General features: G+C 52.8%; 1 protein-coding gene across 1 annotated transcript in view; it reads right to left on the bottom strand.

Annotated features, from left to right (window-relative positions):
• SDHB (succinate dehydrogenase complex iron sulfur subunit B) overlaps positions 1-23,727 on the bottom strand; it is a 36,298-nt gene that overhangs the window by 1,842 nt on the left and 10,729 nt on the right. Inside the window, exons 2-7 of the mRNA XM_088463217.1 lie at positions 8,798-8,937; positions 8,441-8,526; positions 8,224-8,360; positions 7,851-7,967; positions 7,297-7,398; positions 5,698-5,820 (exon numbers count right to left, since the gene is read on the bottom strand). Of these exons, the coding sequence (XP_088319343.1) occupies positions 5,698-5,820; positions 7,297-7,398; positions 7,851-7,967; positions 8,224-8,360; positions 8,441-8,526; positions 8,798-8,937 (705 nt within the window). The remainder of the gene's footprint in view (positions 1-5,697; positions 5,821-7,296; positions 7,399-7,850; positions 7,968-8,223; positions 8,361-8,440; positions 8,527-8,797; positions 8,938-23,727) is intronic.

Raw genomic sequence — 23,727 nt, 5'->3', positions numbered from 1 at the left:
AACCCTCCTGGCCGAAGCAATTGCCAGGAGAAAAATGGTCTTAAACGTCAGCCACTTGAGCTCCACCGACTCAAGCGGCTCAAAAGGAGGACCCTGCAAGACCCTCAGTACCACCGTCAAGTCCCACGGAGCCACCGGAGGCACGAAGGGAGGCTGGATCCTGAGAACACCTTGGAAAAAGGTGTAAACATCTGGCAGTGTAGCAATCCGTCGCTGAAACCACACGGACAGAGCAGACACATGAACCTTCAGAGAGGCCAGGCGTAAGCCGAGGTCCAAACCCGATTGAAGAAATTCCAAGATTCTGGAAACCCGGAACACCTGCGGATCATAGTTTCTGGATTCACACCATTGAAAATAAGTGCGCCACACCCTGTGGTAAATCCGCGCGGAGGCAGGCTTGCGTGCCCTAAGCATGGTACCAATCACTGAACTGGAGAAACCCCTAGACCTCAAGACGGCTGTCTCAAGAGCCACGCCGTCAAAGACAGCCGACCCAGATCCGGGTAAAGGCAGGGCCCCTGAGACAACAGGTCCCGACGCTGAGGAAGAAGGTACGGAGCGTCGATGGAGAGGCACCTCAGATCGGAGTACCAAGGACGTCTGGGCCACGCCGGAGCCACCAGCACGAGCGTGCCGCCGTCCTGCTTGAATTTCCGCAGAACCCGAGGAAGTAAGGATATCGGAGGAAACAGATACGCCAGGTGAAACGTCCATTTCACCGACAGAGCGTCTACCAGACAGGCGCCTGCGTCTCTTGTCCTTGACCCGTAAACGGGCAACTTGTGATTGTGACGGGAGGCCATCAAGTCCAGCTCCGGCAGCCCCCACCTGTCCACGAGTAGCTGAAACACCTCTGGGTGAAGCGACCATTCCCCGGGATGCACATCGTGACGGCTGAGGAAGTCCGCCTCCCAATTGAGGACTCCGGGAATGAAGACTGCCGAGATCGCTGGAACGTGACACTCCGCCCAAGCAAGAATGAGAGACACCTCCGACATTGCTGCCCGACTGCGAGTTCCCCCTTGGTGGTTGATGTACGCCACCGTGGTGGCGTTGTCGGACTGCACCTGAACCGCCCTTCCGTGAAGAGCGGGGCCGGACGACTGCAGGGCCCTGTACACAGCCCGCAGTTCCAGGATGTTGATGGGGAGAAGTGCTTCTTCCGCGGACCAACGACCCTGAAGCGATAATGAGCCGGTCACTGCCCCCCAACCCCGAAGACTGGCATCCGTCGTGAGCAGGACCCAGTCCGGGATCCAAAAGGGGCGCCCCTCGACCAGATGCACCGTCTGAAGCCACCAAGCCAAAGACTGCCGAACCTCCGCGGACAACACCAGCATCTGAGAGCGGATCCGGTGAGGTAACCCGTTCCATTCCGATAGAATCAGCCCCTGCAGGGGCCGGGAATGGAACTGGGCAAATTCCACCATGTCGAATGTCGACACCATGGACCCCAGAACTCTCATAGCTGAATGGACCGACAGGCGGCAACTGCTCAGGCAACTGTGTATCCGCAGCTGCAGGGAGGAGACCTTCTCTGGAGTCAGGAAAATCCGCTGCTGACGAGAATCCAGCAGGGCTCCCAAATGAACCATCCGTTGTGATGGAATCAGGGAGGACTTCTTCCAGTTTATCAACCACCCGTGTGCTTGAAGACAAGCAATGGTCAGGTGGAGATGTCGAAGAAGCACCTCCGGGGAGCTCGCCAGCAGCAGAAGATCGTCCAGGTACGGCAACAGACGTAGACCCTGACCCCGAAGGTGGGCAGCCATAACCGCCATCACCTTGGTGAACACCCTCGGAGCCGTGGAAAGGCCAAAAGGCAACGCCCGAAATTGGTAGTGATGGTTCAGGATAGCAAACCTCAGATACCGCTGATGTGCCGGTGCTATGGGCACATGGAGATAGGCGTCCTGGATATCGAGGGAGACCATATAATCCCCGGGTTCCATCGCCAGAATGATGGAACGTAACGTTTCCATCCTGAACCTGGGAACTCTGAGGTATCTGTTCAGAGACTTCAAATTCAGGATAGGGCGATGAGAACCATTGGGTTTCTGTACCAGAAACAGAGTAGAATAGTACCCCGTCCCGCGCTGAGACTGCGGAACGGGAACAATGACCCCTGCTTGTAGCAAGGATTCTATAGCTACCTGAATCTGACCAGCTTTGGTCTTGTCCAGAGAAGGACTCGTACAGAAAAACTGGTGGGGCGGCCTGAACCGAAAAGACAGGGCGTACCCCTGAGAGACTACTTCTCGAACCCAGGCATCCGTGGTGGTATTGTGCCAACACTGGGCGAATTGGAGAAGTCGGCCTCCCACTCTGGGGTCCCTCAGAGAGAGGCCCGTCCCATCAGGCAGCAGGCTTATCCTCCTGCTTGGAAGAAGGGCGCCGAGCACTCCATGCCTGCTTCTTGGGCTTGGGTGCGGCCTTGGTCGCCGAATGTCTCGGGAAGGACTGGCCCTTGGCCTTACCCTGAACCCGAAAGGACCGAAAGGCAGAGCTCCTCACTTTAGCCGGCGCAGAGGCCGAAGGGAGAAAAGCCGACTTGGACTTAGCCAAAGTATCCACTATTCTGTCCAAATCCGGACCAAATAGTAAATCACCATTAAAAGGCAAGGCCTCCAGACCCTTTTTTGAATCTGCATCAGCCCTCCAGGACCTCAGCCACGGAGCGCCGAGCAGATACCGTTGCAGCCGACACCCTAGAAGTGAGCAGGCTGGCATCCAAAGACGCTTCCCCAATATAGGAAGCTGCATCCCGCATCTGTCCCACTAACGCTCTCTGGATATCCGGAGCCTCATCAGGAAAGGTATCCTCCAAGGCATTGGCCCATGCCTCAATGGCTTTAGCCACCCAGGAGATAGCCATGGACGGGCGAGCCACCGCCCCGGAAAGAGAATAAATGGACTTTAAACAAGTCTCCACCTTCCTGTCCGTGGGATCCTTCAAAGAGGAGATAGACGGCAATGGCAACGTCGCGCTTTTGATCAAGCGGGTAACGTGGGAATCCACCGCCGGCGGAGTTTCCCATTTCCTGCAATGAGCTTCAGGAAAAGGATAGTTCGCCGCCAACCTCTTCTGTGGATGGAACCTCTTACTAGGTAATTGCCAGGCCGCCGCCATATGATCCGATAATTGATCAGACAGGGGGAACACAGTTGAGGTCACCTTGGCCTTTTTAAAATTAGGAAACTTCGACCTAGGAGCCGGCGCATCATCCTCAACATGTAGGATAGCCCGCACCGCCCTAACTAAGGCTGGAACATTAATGGAGGACTTAGCTTCCACCTCCTGCCCCATGACATCAGAGTCAGAGTCCTCATGGATTTCTCCATCATCTGAGGACACTTCCGAGTCCGACAACTGCGCAGCTAGTGAACTCACAACCGGACGTTTAGACACCCTTGGTGGCACATCACCTTGCAACATAGACTGAAACGCCGAGGATGAAGCCGCCAGACTCTGTACGGAGCTGGATAGAACATCCACCCAAGGCGGAGGAGCCGTCGGAGCAACACTCTGCAAAGGCACTACAGACTGACACGTCCCTGGGGAAGACTGCACATACACAGGCAGTCCCGAGTAAGGACCCACAGTCTGGGCCCCGGGGGAAGACCGCAACATTTGTGGAACCCTCGGGGAATGGGGGATGGTGGGCTGCGGTAACGCCCTAGAAGGGACCGCTGATGGGACCGATAACCGGTCCGCAATAGACGCCAGCACCTGTGAAAACATCGCCCAAGGAGGGTCCTGTGATACAGGGGGGTTGGAGGGGCCCGGTACCAGCTGGCACCGCCCGCACAGACCATCCTGAGATAAGTCCTCCCCATCAACTCCAGCAGCACAGCGTCTGCAGGAAAATAGCACAGGAGCCACAGAGCGCTCAGTCTCCTCATCCGACATGATACCGTAAATACACAAGAAATAGGTATCACCAGAGGAATTACGGTTTTAACACCCGCGCACTCACCAGTATGCGACACAACAGCCCAGATATGGTACTGTGTAGCACACAACAGTATGTGACTGACCCCACAAATACGTGTTTTATATAAGTGAGGGTCTCAGAAAAACGCCCTTCCCCCACACACCTGCCGGGCCGTAGGAGAAGGAAAGGGATAGTTATAAGCTGACAGTAAGGAGAATAAGTCACAGACAGGCAGCACTAGCAATAGTCACATACAATGCAGAAAAGTTATACTCACTGCACCTTCCGCTACAATCAACCGCCCAGATTCAGTGTCTGGGAGGGCTATAGCGCTGTGTACACTGTCCTTCAGCAGGGGAGAGGTACACAGGGGGACCGGTCCACTTGATACCGCCTGGGAGTCTGCGATGTGCCAGTAAAGATGGCCGCCGGAGACCTCAGAGGAGGAGTGGCCGAGAGATAAGAGCAGCTCAGCGACGCCAGACTCCTAGTTGAAAGGCGCGCTGAGCTGAGGGGAGGAGCCGCTAGACAGGGAAGGCTGCCTCCCCTGGCTAGCAATTAACCCCCGGGTTGCCGGTCCCGCTACCAGCCTGATACCCTGGTGGTCTAGCGGACACGCGGGGTATTCCTCAATTGAGGGGGAGCCCGCCGCCGCCGCTAGCGCCTCCGGTCTGTCCCCAGAGACCGGAGGCTCCTGACTGCATTGAAGTATCCGCGGGCCGCCGCACGCGGCGACCCGCGGCTTACCTGATCCCCGTCGCGTCCGGCAGCAGTCAAGGGAGTCCCCAGAGCCCGGCTAGTACAGGCTCTGGGGTCCCGCCGCGATCCCCAGAGCTGTACTGGCGCCGCGGCGCCAGCGGGGAGAAGGAGCGGCAGCGTGGACGTCCTAAAGGACAGTCTGATGCTGCCGCTCTAACAGTGTAAAAAAAGAAGAAAAAAATAAAAAATTTCTCTTTTAAAATAAAGCTTAGGGGCTGCTCCTGCAGCCCCACTGCGACAGGGTGACCCGACTCCGGCCGGGCACCAACTAAAACTGAGGTGCCTGTGGCCGGGGCGAGGTATAGAGGAGGACGGACCCAAGTGCATCCTGGGAGCAGCAAAGCTTTAACTGCGTGGTGCCCGTGGATCCAGATCCAGCTATACCCCAAGGTCAACCCTGTGGACCCCCTATGGACCCTGAAGTAGAAAGTCACCCGTTCAGTAATGTAACACTACGGTGACTACGGTTTTCTGGTGCCTCCCCTTAAATACTGCGCCAGAAGTTACCGCCCACAACACCGTACAGTTACCACAGAGGGGTTAATGTGTGGATTGTTTTTGTTATATTTAGTTGAGCATTTTCCCAACGTTAATCACTTATCTGAACATGACAATCTGGATAGTACTTTGCCCCCAGCGGCACTTTGTGTTACAATATAAGGGTTCCACTCTCTTGGCGATGTTATAGACGGAGAACTGACAATAGATATTATGTAAGCATTGGGTTCTATTTCAGTAGGAAAACAAGGTTACAACATGGCTGACAGTGTCTAGAACTGGTGTTGTGGCCTGGTGGTATCCGTGGCGTGGCAAAATGTGGAAGGTTATGGGTGGCCTGCACGCGGATTAAAGGTTTTCTAATGAATGGCGGACTGAAAAATGTATTTAAAAAGAGGGGGGTGGGCGTCTATTATAGGGTTTGCAGATAGCTGGACCCCAGTTATATAATCCCGCCCCTTCCTGCGAGAGTATCGCCCACAGATTACACAGCGCATCTCACCTTGGGACACGTCCTGGTGCAGTTCATGATGGTATGGCAGCGGTACAAGGAGAAGGGGTCCTGGAGCTTGGCTAATCGCTCCTCTGTGTAGTCATCTCTAGAATCAATCATCCAGCGATAAGCCTGAAATCCGCAGCAACGAGGAGAGTCAGTGACATTATACTCGCTCACCCTGCCCTGATACATGCGGGGATTACAGCCCCCTCCCCCAGGCACAGAAGAAAGGGATCAGCGAGACAGACATCTGATTAAACACACAGGAGGCGCTGGGAGTACTGTGCACTATAATGGACGGTTACATAATCAGATACAGTTACAGCGCAACAGGCAGAGTCCTGACTAAGACTGGAGCACAGCGGGTAAAGGAGGAGCAAACGAAGGGCCTGATTTAGAGAGTTATACACTGCTGCCGCGTCTGTGTACGCAGTGTATGAGCAACAATATGCAAATGTCGCAGACGCTTAGAATAGTATGGAGACACCCACTGGCGGCTTTGCAAATCCAAGCATCTGCGTATAAGGATGCGGTCGCAGATCCTTCAATAATCGGCATCCTGAGTAACATTGTGGTTGCGCAGAAGCTAATTTTCCTACGTATGAGATCGCAGACGCACACAGCGACATGCCTGAAAACAGTCGCAACACCACTGCGTTTTTGTTGCCCCTTGCCATTACCTTCCCCAAAAGCTGCCTGCCAGTCAATCACACTGAGAGCGACTACGATAGACTGACTTATGCGCAGTTTACGATAATCGTTCAAATGCAAAACTGTCAGCATAGCGTACATCCCTGAATCTCCATCATATCAGGGGCTGTCTCCGGTTGGAGCTGTAACTTTTGGGTGTAGTGTGAAGATGCTGAATCGTGTATAGCAAGCGCCTCTCTGACCAGGCAGCAGGGATGGCTCGCGTATAGCGAGCGCCTCTCTGACCAGGCAGCAGGGATGGCTCGCGTATGGCGAGCGCCTCTCTGACCAGGCAGCAGGGATGGCTCGCGTATGGCGAGCGCCTCTCTGACCAGGCAGCAGGGATGGCTCGCGTATGGCGAGCGCCTCTCTGACCAGGCAGCAGGGATGGCTCGCGTATGGCGAGCGCCTCTCTGACCAGGCAGCAGGGATGGCTCGCGTATGGCGAGCGCCTCTCTGACCAGGCAGCAGGGATGGCTCGCGTATGGCGAGCGCCTCTCTGACCAGGCAGCAGGGATGGCTCGCGTATGGCGAGCGCCTCTCTGACCAGGCAGCAGGGATGGCTCGCGTATGGCGAGCGCCTCTCTGACCAGGCAGCAGGGATGGCTCGCGTATGGCGAGCGCCTCTCTGACCAGGCAGCAGGGATGGCTCGCGTATGGCGAGCGCCTCTCTGACCAGGCAGCATGGATGGCTCGCGTATAGCGAGCGCCTCTCTGACCAGGCAGCAGGGATGGCTCGCGTATAGCGAGCGCCTCTCTGACCAGGCAGCAGGGATGGCTCGCGTATAGCGAGCGCCTCTCTGAACAGGCAGCAGGGATGACAAGTGTATAGCGAGCGCCTCTCTGACCAGGGATGACTCGCGTGCAGCCAGAGGTTATTGTGCTATGAATGCCTGGTAATTACAAGCATCTTACCTGCATGAGAACTGCAGGTCCGAGGTACTTGTCTCCATTCCACCAATAACTGGGGCAGGACGTGCTACAGCAGGCACACAGGATGCACTCGTACAGCCCGTCCTGTACACAGGAGAGAACAAATTAGAGGATCACTCAGTGACAGGAGGGTAAATCTCATACTTACAATAAATAACTACAAGCAGACAAATAGTCCCTAACATACGTAATATAGGGAAGGCAGCGAGACAAATGGAAGGAGTATGAGAACACACATTAATAACCGCTGTCCTCCAGGAATCTCTATCTTTATATAAAGAACAGAGAGTAACATTATATACACATGGATAATCACAGCAGCCTCGCACTACAGGGCCAGCTAGGTAATTGCTGTTATTCATGAGACAGGATCCAGGACGTTACCTCTGTGATTATACATCACTTATAAATGATCAATCGTCAGTGGCTATAACAGGTTATATAACCCGGGGCTAACAGGTAGCTGGGAGTATAGAGTATGACCCTTACATGCCCAGAGAGAGGGTGCGGGGACATTGTGTGCCCATCTCACTCACCAGCTTATCACGGTCCTCGATGGACTGGTAGTATTGCTCCTTCCCCTGGTTAGTCTCATCCTTCTTCTTCAGATAGGGCTCAATGGCTTTATACTGTGCGTAGAAGTTACTTAAATCCTTGTGGGAAGAAAAAAAAAAAAAAAGGAAGAAAGCACTGAAACAATCTGTATGTCAGCTGACTGATCAGAGGGAGAGAGCGCCCTCTTTCAGAGCATCAGGTGTACTGCGCCTGAATCCTCAAGGAACCAGGGAGGAGTGCGTTACACAGAATGACCACAAACTAACCAGAGCCCATCACCTCTTAGTTCGGCAAATACTCCCAGTGTTGTTGCCCCCACCCCCAATAAAATAAGAGTGTGGCTCCAGCACTTACAGGAACAAGGTCCTTCACAACATACATGTGAGGGAGGGGGTAGATTTTGGAGACTTTGCTCAGGTTATCGTCGATCCTGGTGGTGCAGGCCAGAGTGTTCCCCCCGTTAATGTTCATGGCACAGGAGCCACAGATTCCTGGGTGGAGGTAATAAGAGGGAAGAGGTCAGTGCACAGATACCAGGAGTCCCCAGCAGCCCCACCCAGGAGACACTCACCCTCTCTACATGACCTGCGGAAGGTTAGTGTGGGGTCCATCTCATTCTTAATCTTAATGAGAGCATCCAGGACCATCTGGCCGCACCTGAGGGCAACGGGGAGAACAGGGTAGTAGACCAGTTATGGTGATCGCAGAACATGACATTAAAGAGTTTGTCCTTTGCAATCGCTACGGTATGAGCTACTGTAACTGTCACTTGAGCTACTGTTACTGTCACTATAGAGCGCTGATCACTAGCACGTCAGTGCAATGCAACTTTTACGGTCTATACCCTGGAAAGTGCAAGGACAGATGTATAAAACAGAATAATAGCAGCGGTTACTCCAGCACCCACCAGATGTCGCTCAAAACTCACGTATTCAGGTCGATATCATAAGTCTGCATGCGCGGCTTGTCCCCGGGCTTGTCTGGGTCCCATCGGTAGATGGCAAACTTCTTGATGCGGGCTACCGCTTGGGAGGCTGGCGCTGCGGCTGTTTGAGCTCCACGAGAGGCCTGAGAGAAAGCATTCATCAGCATCTGCGCCTTGATACAATTCTTACCCCACAAAGTAACATAGGTACTAATACCTGCGACAGCGGGGATTACACTATGCAAATATTTAGCGTTCTCCGATTGGAGAGTCTGTACAACAAGTATACCGGCTCATTAAAAACAATACGTAACGTAAGATTTCCTATTAATTGATGGAGCCTAGACAGCATGGCAAATGACCTCGGGTGTCAAAGGCAGGTTACAATCTACAGTACTTGTACAATGCAAGAAACAAAGTTGTGCGCCACCTTGTGGCTGACGTATGGAAAAGGCGTTTATCCACTGCTTTCGTTTCGAGATTATTATCATTATTATTTTCCTTTATTTGTAAATAAACACACAAGAAAACGGATCACAGTAGCTCTTCATTACAGGTGGTCTTTCAAACGTTGGAGAAAATGTCTATTAGAAGTTCCCGGGGCGTGGCCAGGACGAGCTAGGTGAAGGAGGCCGATTTTACAGCTCCCAGGCCCAAATATCCGGAATCATTATCCTGCTCCCTCTGACTGGGCTCCCACTTTGGCACATTTTTGATTACTTACCTCTCCAAGCTCCTGAAGTCCATCGGTCTGCCAGTTCCTTCTGGTTGCTGTGAAGTGAGAGCAGTTTCTTTCCCCCTGCAGCGTCTCTTCATCGCGGGCGCCATCTTGGATTAGGGTGCGGCGGCTGCTGCAGCTCTTGGCCCAGGCGCTGATTCCATTACCCTCCTGTATGAAGTCCTGGGAGGGCGTGTAGTTGAAGGACCCTGCTCTGGCCAGTTCACGGCTCTCTGTGGGCTTCTGTGGACCCGCGACTCCCGGGCCTGGTCGCCATCTTGTACTCGGCCTGGATATCTGCTGATGCTCCCGTTTCCTTTGCTGGAATTCTCTACACGCTGGTCAGTGCTCTGAGTAGTCACAGAGGTGGATAAGTCTCTCCTGATGGTGTGTAGATTGCTGGTGATCCTTGTGAATCCGCAGTTTCTGAACCCTGCCACCATTTTGAAGTGTAACTCTGCAGCAGCGGGGGCTTGCAGGCTGAAGGAGGACTTTCTGTTGGCTATCCTGAGTATCCTGGATTGCAGTGCCTGTTGTTTTTGAACATCTCCAGTGAAGTATTGTATTATACTATTATCCGGTTTTCTGATACTTACCTGCTTTTACGATTATCTCCTGAGATGGCTATGCCTTCTATAAATAATATGGAACTTCTCCTTAAAGCCATCACCAACTCTGAAGAGAGGCTCATGGTTCAGGTGGCGAAATTGCACTTTGAGTTATCTCTTTCATGTTATGATTTATCACATTCTGAAGTTCAGAATACTGCAATGGAGGCCTGTGATCCCGAATTGGAGGGTGGTGATTCTTCAGGGTCTGTTTGCCTAACCACTTTCAAGCCTCAGATACCAATTGTCGCAAATATTGAGTGTCTTGCTAGTACCCAATTTTCTCCCTCTCCCCCTAAATGTGTGGACCTCACTTTGCCTGCAAAAAAGCAATCCCTGGATTTATCCTCCTTTGTGTTGGGTTGCCTTTCAAGTTTGACAATCTCTCTATCCCTGGATACTTTGACTTTTCAGCGACTCCTCGAGAAGTCTGGTATATATTCCTATTGGCTGTGATGGAGGGTCGTGATTTGCCATTACAATACTTTCTGCATTTTTAGGTTTGTTCTTGGGCGGGCTGGGCCGAGATTTTAATTTATTTTCATTACTTTCCAGGCATCTGAAGCTTGGCCTGATTAGCACATTGGAGATTATTATATTGCTGTGTTATTGACGCCTTTTCTGATGTTCATTGTTTAACTAATCCGCTGATACCTGCTACAGTATGTATGTTTATTTTTTTCTTATTTCTGTATATATACACATACGTATATCCGGTTGTTCTACTTGTTTAAAACTTTAGTGTTGTGCCTAGATTATGTCCTGCTTTACTATGTTTGAGGGATCTTATTCGCTTTTTGTCCCTGGGAGCTGGGCCATATCTGGCTTTTGGCCATATAGTATTTTGCCCTTGTCGGGTGGGGGGATGTTGGTATTTAGATAGGTTAGCTTAGTTAGTAGTGGGGTAGAGAATCAGGGGATCCACGTATACCTAGATTGGGGTTAGGTCATACAGGGTGGGGGGTTTAGGGGAGGGCTCATATATATTATTTAAATTAGTATATTGCCCCTGACATTTATATAACTATTATCCTTTATTCGGGTCCGGGGGGAGAGTTAGGTTCATTAGAGTAGTTCGTGGTGGGTTGGGAGTTAAGGGATCCAAGTATGCCTGGGTTGGGGATAGGTTATACAGGGTGGGGGGGTTATGGGGTGGTTTGATTTGGGTTAGGGGAGGGGTTTAGTATTTTACTTGCAATTCTATTTGATTTACTGGCGGATATGGTTTTATTTGTATATTTTAGTTTTTATATCCTGTTTTGTGATTTTTTTGTTGGGTATATAGTGTGCGGATATGCATCCAGTTCTCCATTAGATTTATGTTGTGCGGACCCAGATGGCGCCTATGGGTGTCCACGAAGATATCAGTATTATTTTGGAACTGGTTGTATGTGTTCATGTATACATATATGTTTTGATTTTAATGTCAATGTAATGTGTATATTGGCTTCAAGTCATTTCTATGCCTGCCATGAACGATATGCTGTAATCTTTATTTTTGTTTGGCTGAAATTTAAACATTTTCAATAAAAATTACTCAATTAAAAAAAAAAAAAAGTTCCCAATAAATAGTGATGTTATAACAGATTATTATTATTATTAGCTGCCAAACCCAGTACCCTCTTTATGGACTACATCCAGTATGTGCTGCTTCTTTATAGTCCACCCACAGCTCCTCTGTATATTAAACACTACTCAGGTTATTAGATGAGCTATACTATAGCCTTCATTCTTCATCAGCTGAGTGTGCTAGAAGCACCAGAGCACAGAGCGACACCCCAGGCAGGAAAGAGGAACTGCACGGGCTGTGACAGGTGTAGGGTGCTAGAATGAACACTAGGTGCCGTATATATGTTGTTTGTATGGATGGTATAGTAGTGGTGTGGTTATATTCTAAGGGTCCATGGAACCAAATCAGACCAAGGGGAAGAAGTACCAAGTCCTGGAGAAAGATGAAGTGGTGAGAGAAAGTACCAACCAATCAGCTCCTGTCACTCTACAGGCTGTGCTTGAAAAAGGACAGTTAGGAGTTGATTGGTTGGTACTATATCTCTCTCCATTTTATTTCTCAAAGGCTTAGTACATAGACCCCCCAAGAGGTGTATGCAAACATTACAGAGTATCAACAATGGTCACACATTACGGCACAGCCACGAATACACACCAGTACTATAGAGTAAAATGGCTACATATAGCCAATTCAATAAATGTTAATGCAGTATCTCATGATCACTAACTTGTGTTTCTTTATAGCTGAACTACAAGCCTCAGCAGCCCTTGCAAGTAGTTTGCTCATCCAAGGTAGCGCTGAGTGGTTTATACTGTACCCGGGGTCTCCTTTTCACTGTTTATGTATGGCCTCGCTGAGAACCCTGCTGCTGTGTATGTGCACCGGTCACATGTCTCACACACACACACACACACACACACTAACCCTGCGGCTGTGTATGTGCACCGGTCACATGTCTCACACACACACACACACACACTAACCCTGCGGCTGTGTATGTGCACCGGTGACCTGTCACACACTAACCCTGCTGCTGTGTATGTGCACCGGTGACACGTCACACACACACACACACACACACACACACACACACACACACTAACCCTGCTGCTGTGTATGTCCACAGGTGACCTGTCACACCCTAACCCTGCTGCTGTGTATGTGCACCGGTCACATGTCTCACACACACACACACACACACACACTAACCCTGCTGCTGTGTATGTGCACCGGTGACCTGTCACACCCTAACCCTGCTGCTGTGCATGTGCACCGGTCACATGTCTCACACACACACACACTAACCCTGCGGCTGTGTATGTGCACAGGTGACCTGTCACACCCTAACCCTGCTGCTGTGTATGTGCACCAGTGACATGTCACACCCTAACCCTGCTGCTGTGTATGTGCACAGGTGACCTGTCACACCCTAACCCTGCGGCTGTGTATGTGCACAGGTGACCTGTCACACCCTAACCCTGCTGCTGTGTATGTGCACCGGTGACCTGTCACACACTAACCCTGCTGCTGTGTATGTGCACCGGTGACCTGTCACACACTAACCCTGCTGCTGTGTATGTGCACCGGTCACATGTCACACACTAACCCTACTGCTGTGTATGTGCACCGGTCACATGTCACACACACACACCCTAACCCTGCGGCTGTGTATGTGCACCGGTGACCTGTCACACCCTAACCCTGCTGCTGTGTATGTGCACCGGTGACCTGTCACACACTAATCCTGCTGCTGTGTATGTGCACCGGTGACATGTCACACCCTAACCCTGCTGCTGTGTATGTGCACCGGTCACATGTCACACACTAACCCTACTGCTGTGTATGTGCACCGGTCACATGTCACACACACACACACTAACCCTGCTGCTGTGTATGTGCACAGGTGACCTGTCACACACTAACCCTACTGCTGTGTATGTGCACCGGTGACACGTCACACACACACACACACACTAACCCTGCGGCTGTGTATGTGCACCGGTGACCTGTCACACACTAATCCTGCTGCTGTGTATGTGCACCGGTCACATGTCACACACACACACACATCCTAACCCTGCTGCTGTGTATGTGCACCGGTGACCTGTCACACACTAACCCTGCTGTTGTGTATGTGCACCGGTCACATGTCACACACTAACCCTGCTGCTGTGTATGTGCACCGGTGACCTGTCACATCCTAACCCTGCTGCTGTGTATGTGCACCGGTGACACGTCACACCCACACACACATACACACACACCCTAACCCTGCTGCTGTGTATGTGCACCGGTGACCTGTCACACCCTAACCCTGCTGCTGTGTATGTGCACCGGTCACATGTCACACACTAACCCTGCTGCTGTGTATGTGCACCGGTGACACGTCACACCCACACACACATACACACTAACCCTGCTGCTGTGTATGTGCACCGGTGACCTGTCACACACTAACCCCGCTGCTGTGTATGTGCACCGGTGACCTGTCACACACTAACCCTACTGCTATGTATGTGCACCGGTCACATGTCTCACACACACACACACTAACCCTGCTGCTGTGTATGTGCACCGGTGACCTGTCACACCCTAACCCTGCTGCTGTGTATGTGCACCAGTGACATGTCACACCCTAACCCTGCTGCTATGTATGTGCACAGGTGACCTGTCACACCCTAACCCTGCGGCTGTGTATGTGCACCGGTGACCTGTCACACCCTAACCCTGCTGCTGTGTATGTGCACCGGTGACCTGTCACACACTAACCCTGCTGCTGTGTATGTGCACCGGTGACCTGTCACACACTAACCCTACTGCTGTATATGTGCACCGGTCACATGTCACACACTAACCCTACTGCTGTGTATGTGCACCGGTCACATGTCACACACACACACCCTAACCCTGCGGCTGTGTATGTGCACCGGTGACCTGTCACACCCTAACCCTGCTGCTGTGTATGTGCACCTCACATGTCACACACACACACTAACCCTGCTGCTGTGTATGTGCACCGGTCACCTGTCACACACTAACCCTGCTGCTGTGTATGTGCACCGGTGACACGTCACACCCACACACACATACACACACACACACTAACCCTGCTGCTGTGTATGTGCACAGGTGACCTGTCACACACTAACCCTACTGCTGTGTATGTGTACCGGTGACACGTCACACACACATACACACACACTAACCCTGCGGCTGTGTATGTGCACCGGTGACCTGTCACACACTAATCCTGCTGCTGTGTATGTGCACCGGTCACATGTCACACACACACACACACACACATCCTAACCCTGCTGCTGTGTATGTGCACCGGTCACATGTCACACACACACACACACACACTAACCCTGCTGCTGTGTATGTGCACCGGTGACCTGTCACACACTAACCCTGCTGTTGTGTATGTGCACCGGTCACATGTCACACACTAACCCTGCTGCTGTGTATGTGCACCGGTGACCTGTCACATCCTAACCCTGCTGCTGTGTATGTGCACCGGTGACACGTCACACCCACACACACATACACACACCCTAACCCTGATGCTGTGTATGTGCACCGGTGACCTGTCACACCCTAACCCTGCTGCTGTGTATGTGCACCGGTCACATGTCACACACTAACCCTGCTGCTGTGTATGTGCACCGGTGACACGTCACACCCACACACACATACACACTAACCCTGCTGCTGTGTATGTGCACCGGTGACCTGTCACACACTAACCCCGCTGCTGTGTATGTGCACCGGTGACCTGTCACACACTAACCCTACTGCTATGTATGTGCACCGGTCACATGTCTCACACTAACCCTACTGCTGTGTATGTGCACCGGTGACATGTCACACACACATACACACACACTAACCCTGCGGCTGTGTATGTGCACCGGTGACCTGTCACACACTAATCCTGCTGCTGTGTATGTGCACCGGTCACATGTCACGCACACTAACCCTGCTGCTGTGTATGTGCACCGGTCACATGTCACACACTAACCCTGCGGCTGTGTATGTGCACCGGTGACATGTCACACACACACACACTAACCCTGCTGTTGTGTATGTGCACCGGTCACATGTCACACACTAACCCTGCGGCTGTGTATGTGCACCGGTGACCTGTCACACACACACACACACTAACCCTGCTGTTGTGTATGTGCACCGGTCACATGTCACACACTAACCCTGCTGCTGTGTATGTGCACCGGTGACCTGTCACATCCTAACCCTGCTGCTGTGTATGTGCACCGGTCACATGTCACACACTAACCCTGCTGCTGTGTATGTGCACCGGTCACATGTCACACACTAACCCTGCTGCTGTGTATGTGCACCGGTCACATGTCACACACTAACCCTGCTGCTGTGTATGTGCACCGGTCACATGTCACACACTAACCCTGCTGCTGTGTATGTGCACCGGTGACCTGTCACATCCTAACCCTGCTGCTGTGTATGTGCACCGGTGACCTGTCACACACTAACCCCGCTGCTGTGTATGTGCACCGGTGACCTGTCACACCCTAACCCTGCTGCGTATGTGCACCGGTGACCTGTCACACACTAACCCTGCGGCTGTGTATGTGCACCGGTCACATGTCACACACTAACCCTACTGCTGTGTATGTGCACCGGTGACATGTCACACACACATACACACACACTAACCCTGCTGCTGTGTATGTGCACCGGTGACCTGTCACACACTAACCCTGCTGCTGTGTATGTGCACCGGTGACCTGTCACACACTAACCCCGCTGCTGTGTATGTGCACCGGTGACCTGTCACATCCTAACCCTGCTGCTGTGTATGTGCACCGGTCACATGTCACACACACACACTAACCCTGCTGCTGTGTATGTGCACCGGTGACCTGTCACACACTAACCCCGCTGCTGTGTATGTGCACCGGTGACCTGTCACACCCTAACCCTGCTGCTGTGTATGTGCACCGGTGACCTGTCACACACTAACCCTGCGGCTGTGTATGTGCACCGGTCACATGTCACACACTAACCCTACTGCTGTGTATGTGCACCGGTGACATGTCACACACACATACACACACACACTAACCCTGCTGCTGTGTATGTGCACCGGTGACCTGTCACACACTAACCCTGCTGCTGAGTATGTGCACCGGTGACCTGTCACACACTAACCCCGCTGCTGTGTATGTGCACCGGTGACCTGTCACACACTAACCCTACTGCTGTGTATGTGCACCGGTGACATGTCACACACACATACACACACACTAACCCTGCGGCTGTGTATGTGCACCGGTCACATGTCACACACACACACACACACACACACTAACCCTGCTGCTGTGTATGTGCACCGGTGACCTGTCACACACTAACCCTGCGGCTGTGTATGTGCACCGTGACATGTCACACACACACACACACACACACACTAACCCTGCTGCTGTGTATGTGCACCGGTGACCTGTCACATCCTAACCCTGCTGCTGTGTATGTGCACCGGTCACATGTCACACACACACACTAACCCCGCTGCGGTGTATGTGCACCGGTGACCTGTCACACACTAACCCCGCTGCTGTGTATGTGCACCGGTGACCTGTCACACCCTAACCCTGCTGCTGTGTATGTGCACCGGTGACCTGTCACACACTAACCCTGCGGCTGTGTATGTGCTCCGGTCACATGTCACACACTAACCCTACTGCTGTGTATGTGCACCGGTGACATGTCACACACACATACACACACTAACCCTGCTGCTGTGTATGTGCACCGGTGACATGTCACACACACATACACACACTAACCCCGCTGCTGTGTATGTGCACCGGTGACCTGTCACACACTAACCCCGCTGCTGTGTAAGTGCACCGGTGACCTGTCACACCCCAACTCTGCTGCTGTGTATGTGCACCGGTGACCTGTCACACACTAACCCTGCTGCTGTGTATGTGCACCGGTGACCTGTCACACACTAACCCTGCGGCTGTGTATGTGCACCGGTGACCTGTCACACCCTAACCCTGCTGCTGTGTATGTGCACCGGTGACCTGTCACACACTAACCCTACTGCTGTGTATGTGCACCGGTCACATGTCACACCCTAACCCTGCTGCTGTGTATGTGCACCGGTCACATGTCACACACTAACCCTACTGCTGTGTATGTGCACCGGTCACATGTCACACACACACACACACACTAACCCTGCTGCTGTGTATGTGCACCAGTCACATGTCACACACTAACCCTGCTGCTGTGTATGTGCACCGGTGACCTGTCACATCCTAACCCTGCTGCTGTGTATGTGCACCGGTCACATGTCACACACTAACCCTGCTGCTGTGTATGTGCACCGGTCACATGTCACACACTAACCCTGCTGCTGTGTATGTGCACCGGTCACATGTCACACACTAACCCTGCTGCTGTGTATGTGCACCGGTGACCTGTCACATCCTAACCCTGCTGCTGTGTATGTGCACCTGTGACCTGTCACACACTAACCCCGCTGCTGTGTATGTGCACCGGTGACCTGTCACACCCTAACCCTGCTGCTGTGTATGTGCACCGGTGACCTGTCACACACTAACCCTGCGGCTGTGTATGTGCACCGGTCACATGTCACACACTAACCCTACTGCTGTGTATGTGCACCGGTGACATGTCACACACACACACACTAACCCTGCTGCTGTGTATGTGCACCGGTGACCTGTCACACACTAACCCTGCTGCTGTGTATGTGCACCGGTGACCTGTCACACACTAACCCCGCTGCTGTGTATGTGCACCGGTGACCTGTCACATCCTAACCCTGCTGCTGTGTATGTGCACCGGTCACATGTCACACACACACACTAACCCTGCTGCTGTGTATGTGCACCGGTGACCTGTCACACCCTAACCCTGCTGCTGTGTATGTGCACCGGTGACCTGTCACACACTAACCCTGCGGCTGTGTATGTGCACCGGTCACATGTCACACACTAACCCTACTGCTGTGTATGTGCACCGGTGACATGTCACACACACATACACACACACTAACCCTGCTGCTGTGTATGTGCACCGGTGACCTGTCACACACTAACCCCGCTGCTGTGTATGTGCACCGGTGACCTGTCACACCCTAACCCTGCTGCTGTGTATGTGCACCGGTGACCTGTCACACACTAACCCTGCTGCTGTGTATGTGCACCGGTCACATGTCACACACTAACCCTACTGCTGTGTATGTGCACCGGTGACATGTCACACACACATACACACACACTAACCCTGCGGCTGTGTATGTGCACCGGTCACATGTCTCACACACACACACACACACACACACTAACCCTGCGGCTGTGTTTGTGCACCGGTGACATGTCACACACACACACACACACACACACTAACCCTGCTGTTGTGTATGTGCACCGGTCACATGTCACACACTAACCCTGCTGCTGTGTATGTGCACCGGTGACCTGTCACATCCTAACCCTGCTGCTGTGTATGTGCACCGGTCACATGTCACACACACACACTAACCCCGCTGCTGTGTATGTGCACCGGTGACCTGTCACACACTAACCCCGCTGCTGTGTATGTGCACCGGTGACCTGTCACACCCTAACCCTGCTGCTGTGTATGTGCACCGGTGACCTGTCACACACTAACCCTGCGGCTGTGTATGTGCACCGGTCACATGTCACACACTAACCCTGCTGCTGTGTATGTGCACCGGTCACATGTCACACACTAACCCTGCTGCTGTGTATGTGCACCGGTGACCTGTCACACACTAACCCCGCTGCTGTGTATGTGCACCGGTGACCTGTCACATCCTAACCCTGCTGCTGTGTATGTGCACCGGTCACATGTCACACACACACACTAACCCTGCTGCTGTGTATGTGCACCGGTGACCTGTCACACCCTAACCCTGCTGCTGTGTATGTGCACCGGTGACCTGTCACACACTAACCCTGCGGCTGTGTATGTGCACCGGTCACATGTCACACACTAACCCTACTGCTGTGTATGTGCACCGGTGACATGTCACACACACATACACACACACTAACCCTGCTGCTGTGTATGTGCACCGGTGACCTGTCACACACTAACCCCGCTGCTGTGTATGTGCACCGGTGACCTGTCACACCCTAACCCTGCTGCTGTGTATGTGCATCGGTGACCTGTCACACACTAACCCTGCTGCTGTGTATGTGCACCGGTCACATGTCACACACTAACCCTACTGCTGTGTATGTGCACCGGTGACATGTCACACACACATACACACACACTAACCCTGCGGCTGTGTATGTGCACCGGTCACATGTCACACACACACACACACACACTAACCCTGCGGCTGTGTATGTGCACCGGTGACATGTCACACACACACACACACACACACTAACCCTGCTGTTGTGTATGTGCACCGGTCACATGTCACACACTAACCCTGCTGCTGTGTATGTGCACCGGTGACCTGTCACATCCTAACCCTGCTGCTGTGTATGTGCACCGGTCACATGTCACACACACACACTAACCCCGCTGCTGTGTATGTGCACCGGTGACCTGTCACACACTAACCCCGCTGCTGTGTATGTGCACCGGTGACCTGTCACACCCTAACCCTGCTGCTGTGTATGTGCACCGGTGACCTGTCACACACTAACCCTGCGGCTGTGTATGTGCACCGGTCACATGTCACACACTAACCCTACTGCTGTGTATGTGCACCGGTGACATGTCACACACACATACACACACTAACCCTGCTGCTGTGTATGTGCACCGGTGACCTGTCACACACTAACCCTGCTGCTGTGTATGTGCACCAGTGACACGTCACATCCTAACCCTGCTGCTGTGTATGTGCACCGGTCACATGTCACACACTAACCCTGCTGCTGTGTATGTGCATCGGTGACACGTCACACCCACACACACATACACACACACACTAACCCTGCTGCTGTGTATGTGCACCGGTGACCTGTCACACACTAACCCCGCTGCTGTGTATGTGCACCGGTGACATGTCTCACACACACACACACACACACACACACACTAACCCTGCGGCTGTGTATGTGCACAGGTGACCTGTCACACCCTAACCCTGCTGCTGTGTATGTGCACCGGTGACCTGTCACACCCTAACCCTGCTGCTGTGTATGCGCACCGGTCACATGTCACACACTAACCCTACTGCTGTGTATGTGCACCGGTGACATGTCACACACACATACACACACACTAACCCTGCGGCTGTGTATGTGCACCGGTGACCTGTCACACACTAATCCTGCTGCTGTGTATGTGCACCGGTCACATGTCACACACACACACACACAAACACACACACACATCCTAACCCTGCTGCTGTGTATGTGCACCGGTCACATGTCACACACTAACCCTGCGGCTGTGTATGTGCACCGGTGACATGTCACACACACACACACACACTAACCCTGCTGTTGTGTATGTGCACCAGTCACATGTCTCACACTAACCCTGCTGCTGTGTATGTGCACCGGTGACCTGTCACATCCTAACTCTGCTGCTGTGTATGTGCACCGGTCACATGTCACACACTAACCCTGCTGCTGTGTATGTGCACCGGTCACATGTCACACACTAACCCTGCTGCTGTGTATGTGCACCAGTCACATGTCACACACTAACCCTGCTGCTGTGTATGTGCACCGGTGACCTGTCACATCCTAACCCTGCTGCTGTGTATGTGCACCGGTGACCTGTCACACACTAACCCCGCTGCTGTGTATGTGCACCGGTGACCTGTCACACCCTAACCCTGCTGCTGTGTATGTGCACCGGTGACCTGTCACACACTAACCCTGCGGCTGTGTATGTGCACCAGTCACATGTCACACACACACACTAACCCTGCTGCTGTGTATGTGCACCGGTGACCTGTCACACCCTAACCCTGCTGCTGTGTATGTGCACCGGTGACCTGTCACACACTAACCCTGCGGCTGTGTATGTGCACCGGTCACATGTCACACACACACACTAACCCTGCTGCTGTGTATGTGCACCGGTGACCTGTCACACACTAACCCTGCTGCTGTGTATGTGCACCGGTGACCTGTCACACACTAACCCTGCGGCTGTGTATGTGCACCGGTCACATGTCACACACTAACCCTGCTGCTGTGTATGTGCACCGGTGACCTGTCACACCCTAACGCTGCTGCTGTGTATGTGCACCGGTCACATGTCACACACTAACCCTACTGCTGTGTATGTGCACCGGTGACATGTCACACACACATACACACACACTAACCCTGCGGCTGTGTATGTGCACCGGTCACATGTCACACACACACACACACTAACCCTGCTGCTGTGTATGTGCACCGGTGACCTGTCACACACTAACCCTGCGGCTGTGTATGTGCACCGGTGACATGTCACACACACACACTAACCCTGCTGTTGTGTATGTGCACCGGTCACATGTCACACACTAACCCTGCTGCTGTGTATGTGCACCGGTGACCTGTCACATCCTAACCCTGCTGCTGTGTATGTGCACCGGTCACATGTCACACACACACACACACTAACCCCGCTGCTGTGTATGTGCACCGGTGACCTGTCACACACTAACCCTGCTGCTGTGTATGTGCACCGGTGACCTGTCACACCCTAACCCTGCTGCTGTGTATGTGCACCGGTGACCTGTCACACACTAACCCTGCGGCTGTGTATGTGCACCGGTCACATGTCACACACTAACCCTACTGCTGTGTATGTGCACCGGTGACATGTCACACACACATACACACACTAACCCCGCTGCTGTGTATGTGCACCGGTGACATGTCACACACTAACCCTGCTGCTGTGTATATGCACCGGTGACCTGTCACACACTAACCCTGCTGCTGTGTATGTGCACCGGTCACATGTCACACCCTAACCCTACTGCTGTGTATGTGCACCGGTGTCACCCTAACCCTGCTGCTGTGTATGTGCACCGGTGACCTGTCACACACTAACCCTGCTGCTGTGTATGTGCACCGGTCACATGTCACACACTAACCCTACTGCTGTGTATGTGCACCGGTGACATGTCACACACACACTAACCCTGCTGTTGTGTATGTGCACCGGTCACGTCTCACACACACACACACACACTAACCCTGCTGCTGTGTATGTGCACCGGTCACATGTCACACCCTAACCCTGCGGCTGTGTATGTGCACCGGTCACATGTCACACACTAACCCTGCTGCTATGTATGTGCACCGGTGACATGTCACACACACACACACACTAACCCTGCTGCTGTGTATGTGCACCGGTCACATGTCACACACTAACCCTACTGCTGTGTATGTGCACCGGTGACATGTCACACCCTAACCCTACTGCTGTGTATGTGCACCGGTGACACACTAACCCTGCTGCTGTGTCTGTGCACCGGTGACATGTCACACACTAACCCTGCTGCTGTGTCTGTGCACCGGTGACATGTCACACACTAACCCTGCTGCTGTGTCTGTGCACCGGTCACATGTCACACACTAACCCTGCTGCTGTGTATGTGCACCGGTGACCTGTCACACCCTAACCCTGCTGCTGTGTATGTGCACCGGTGACCTGTCACACCCTAACCCTGCGGCTGTGTATGTGCACCGGTGACCTGTCACACCCTAACCCTGCGGCTTTGTATGTGCACCGGTCACCTGTCACACACTAACCCTGCTGCTGTGTATGTGCACCGGTGACCTGTCACACCCTAACCCTGCTGCTGTGTATGTGCACCGGTGACACCCTAACCCTGCTGCTGTGTATGTGCACCGGTCACACACACTAACTCTGCTGCTGTGTATGTGCACCGGTGACCTGTCACACACTAACCCTGCTGCTGTGTATGTGCACCGGTCACGTCACACACTAACCCTGCGGCTGTGTATGTGCACCGGTCACACACACACACTAACCCTGCTGCTGTGTATGTGCACCGGTGACCTGTCACAAACTAATCCTGCTGCTGTGTATGTGCACCGGTGACCTGTCACAC

Source organism: Taudactylus pleione, unplaced genomic scaffold, assembly GCF_031769625.1.
Source record: "Taudactylus pleione unplaced genomic scaffold, aTauple2 ptg001334l, whole genome shotgun sequence".
NCBI classification, from domain to species: Eukaryota; Metazoa; Chordata; class Amphibia; order Anura; family Myobatrachidae; genus Taudactylus; species Taudactylus pleione.
This window is presented reverse-complemented; position numbering and strand designations above follow the sequence as displayed.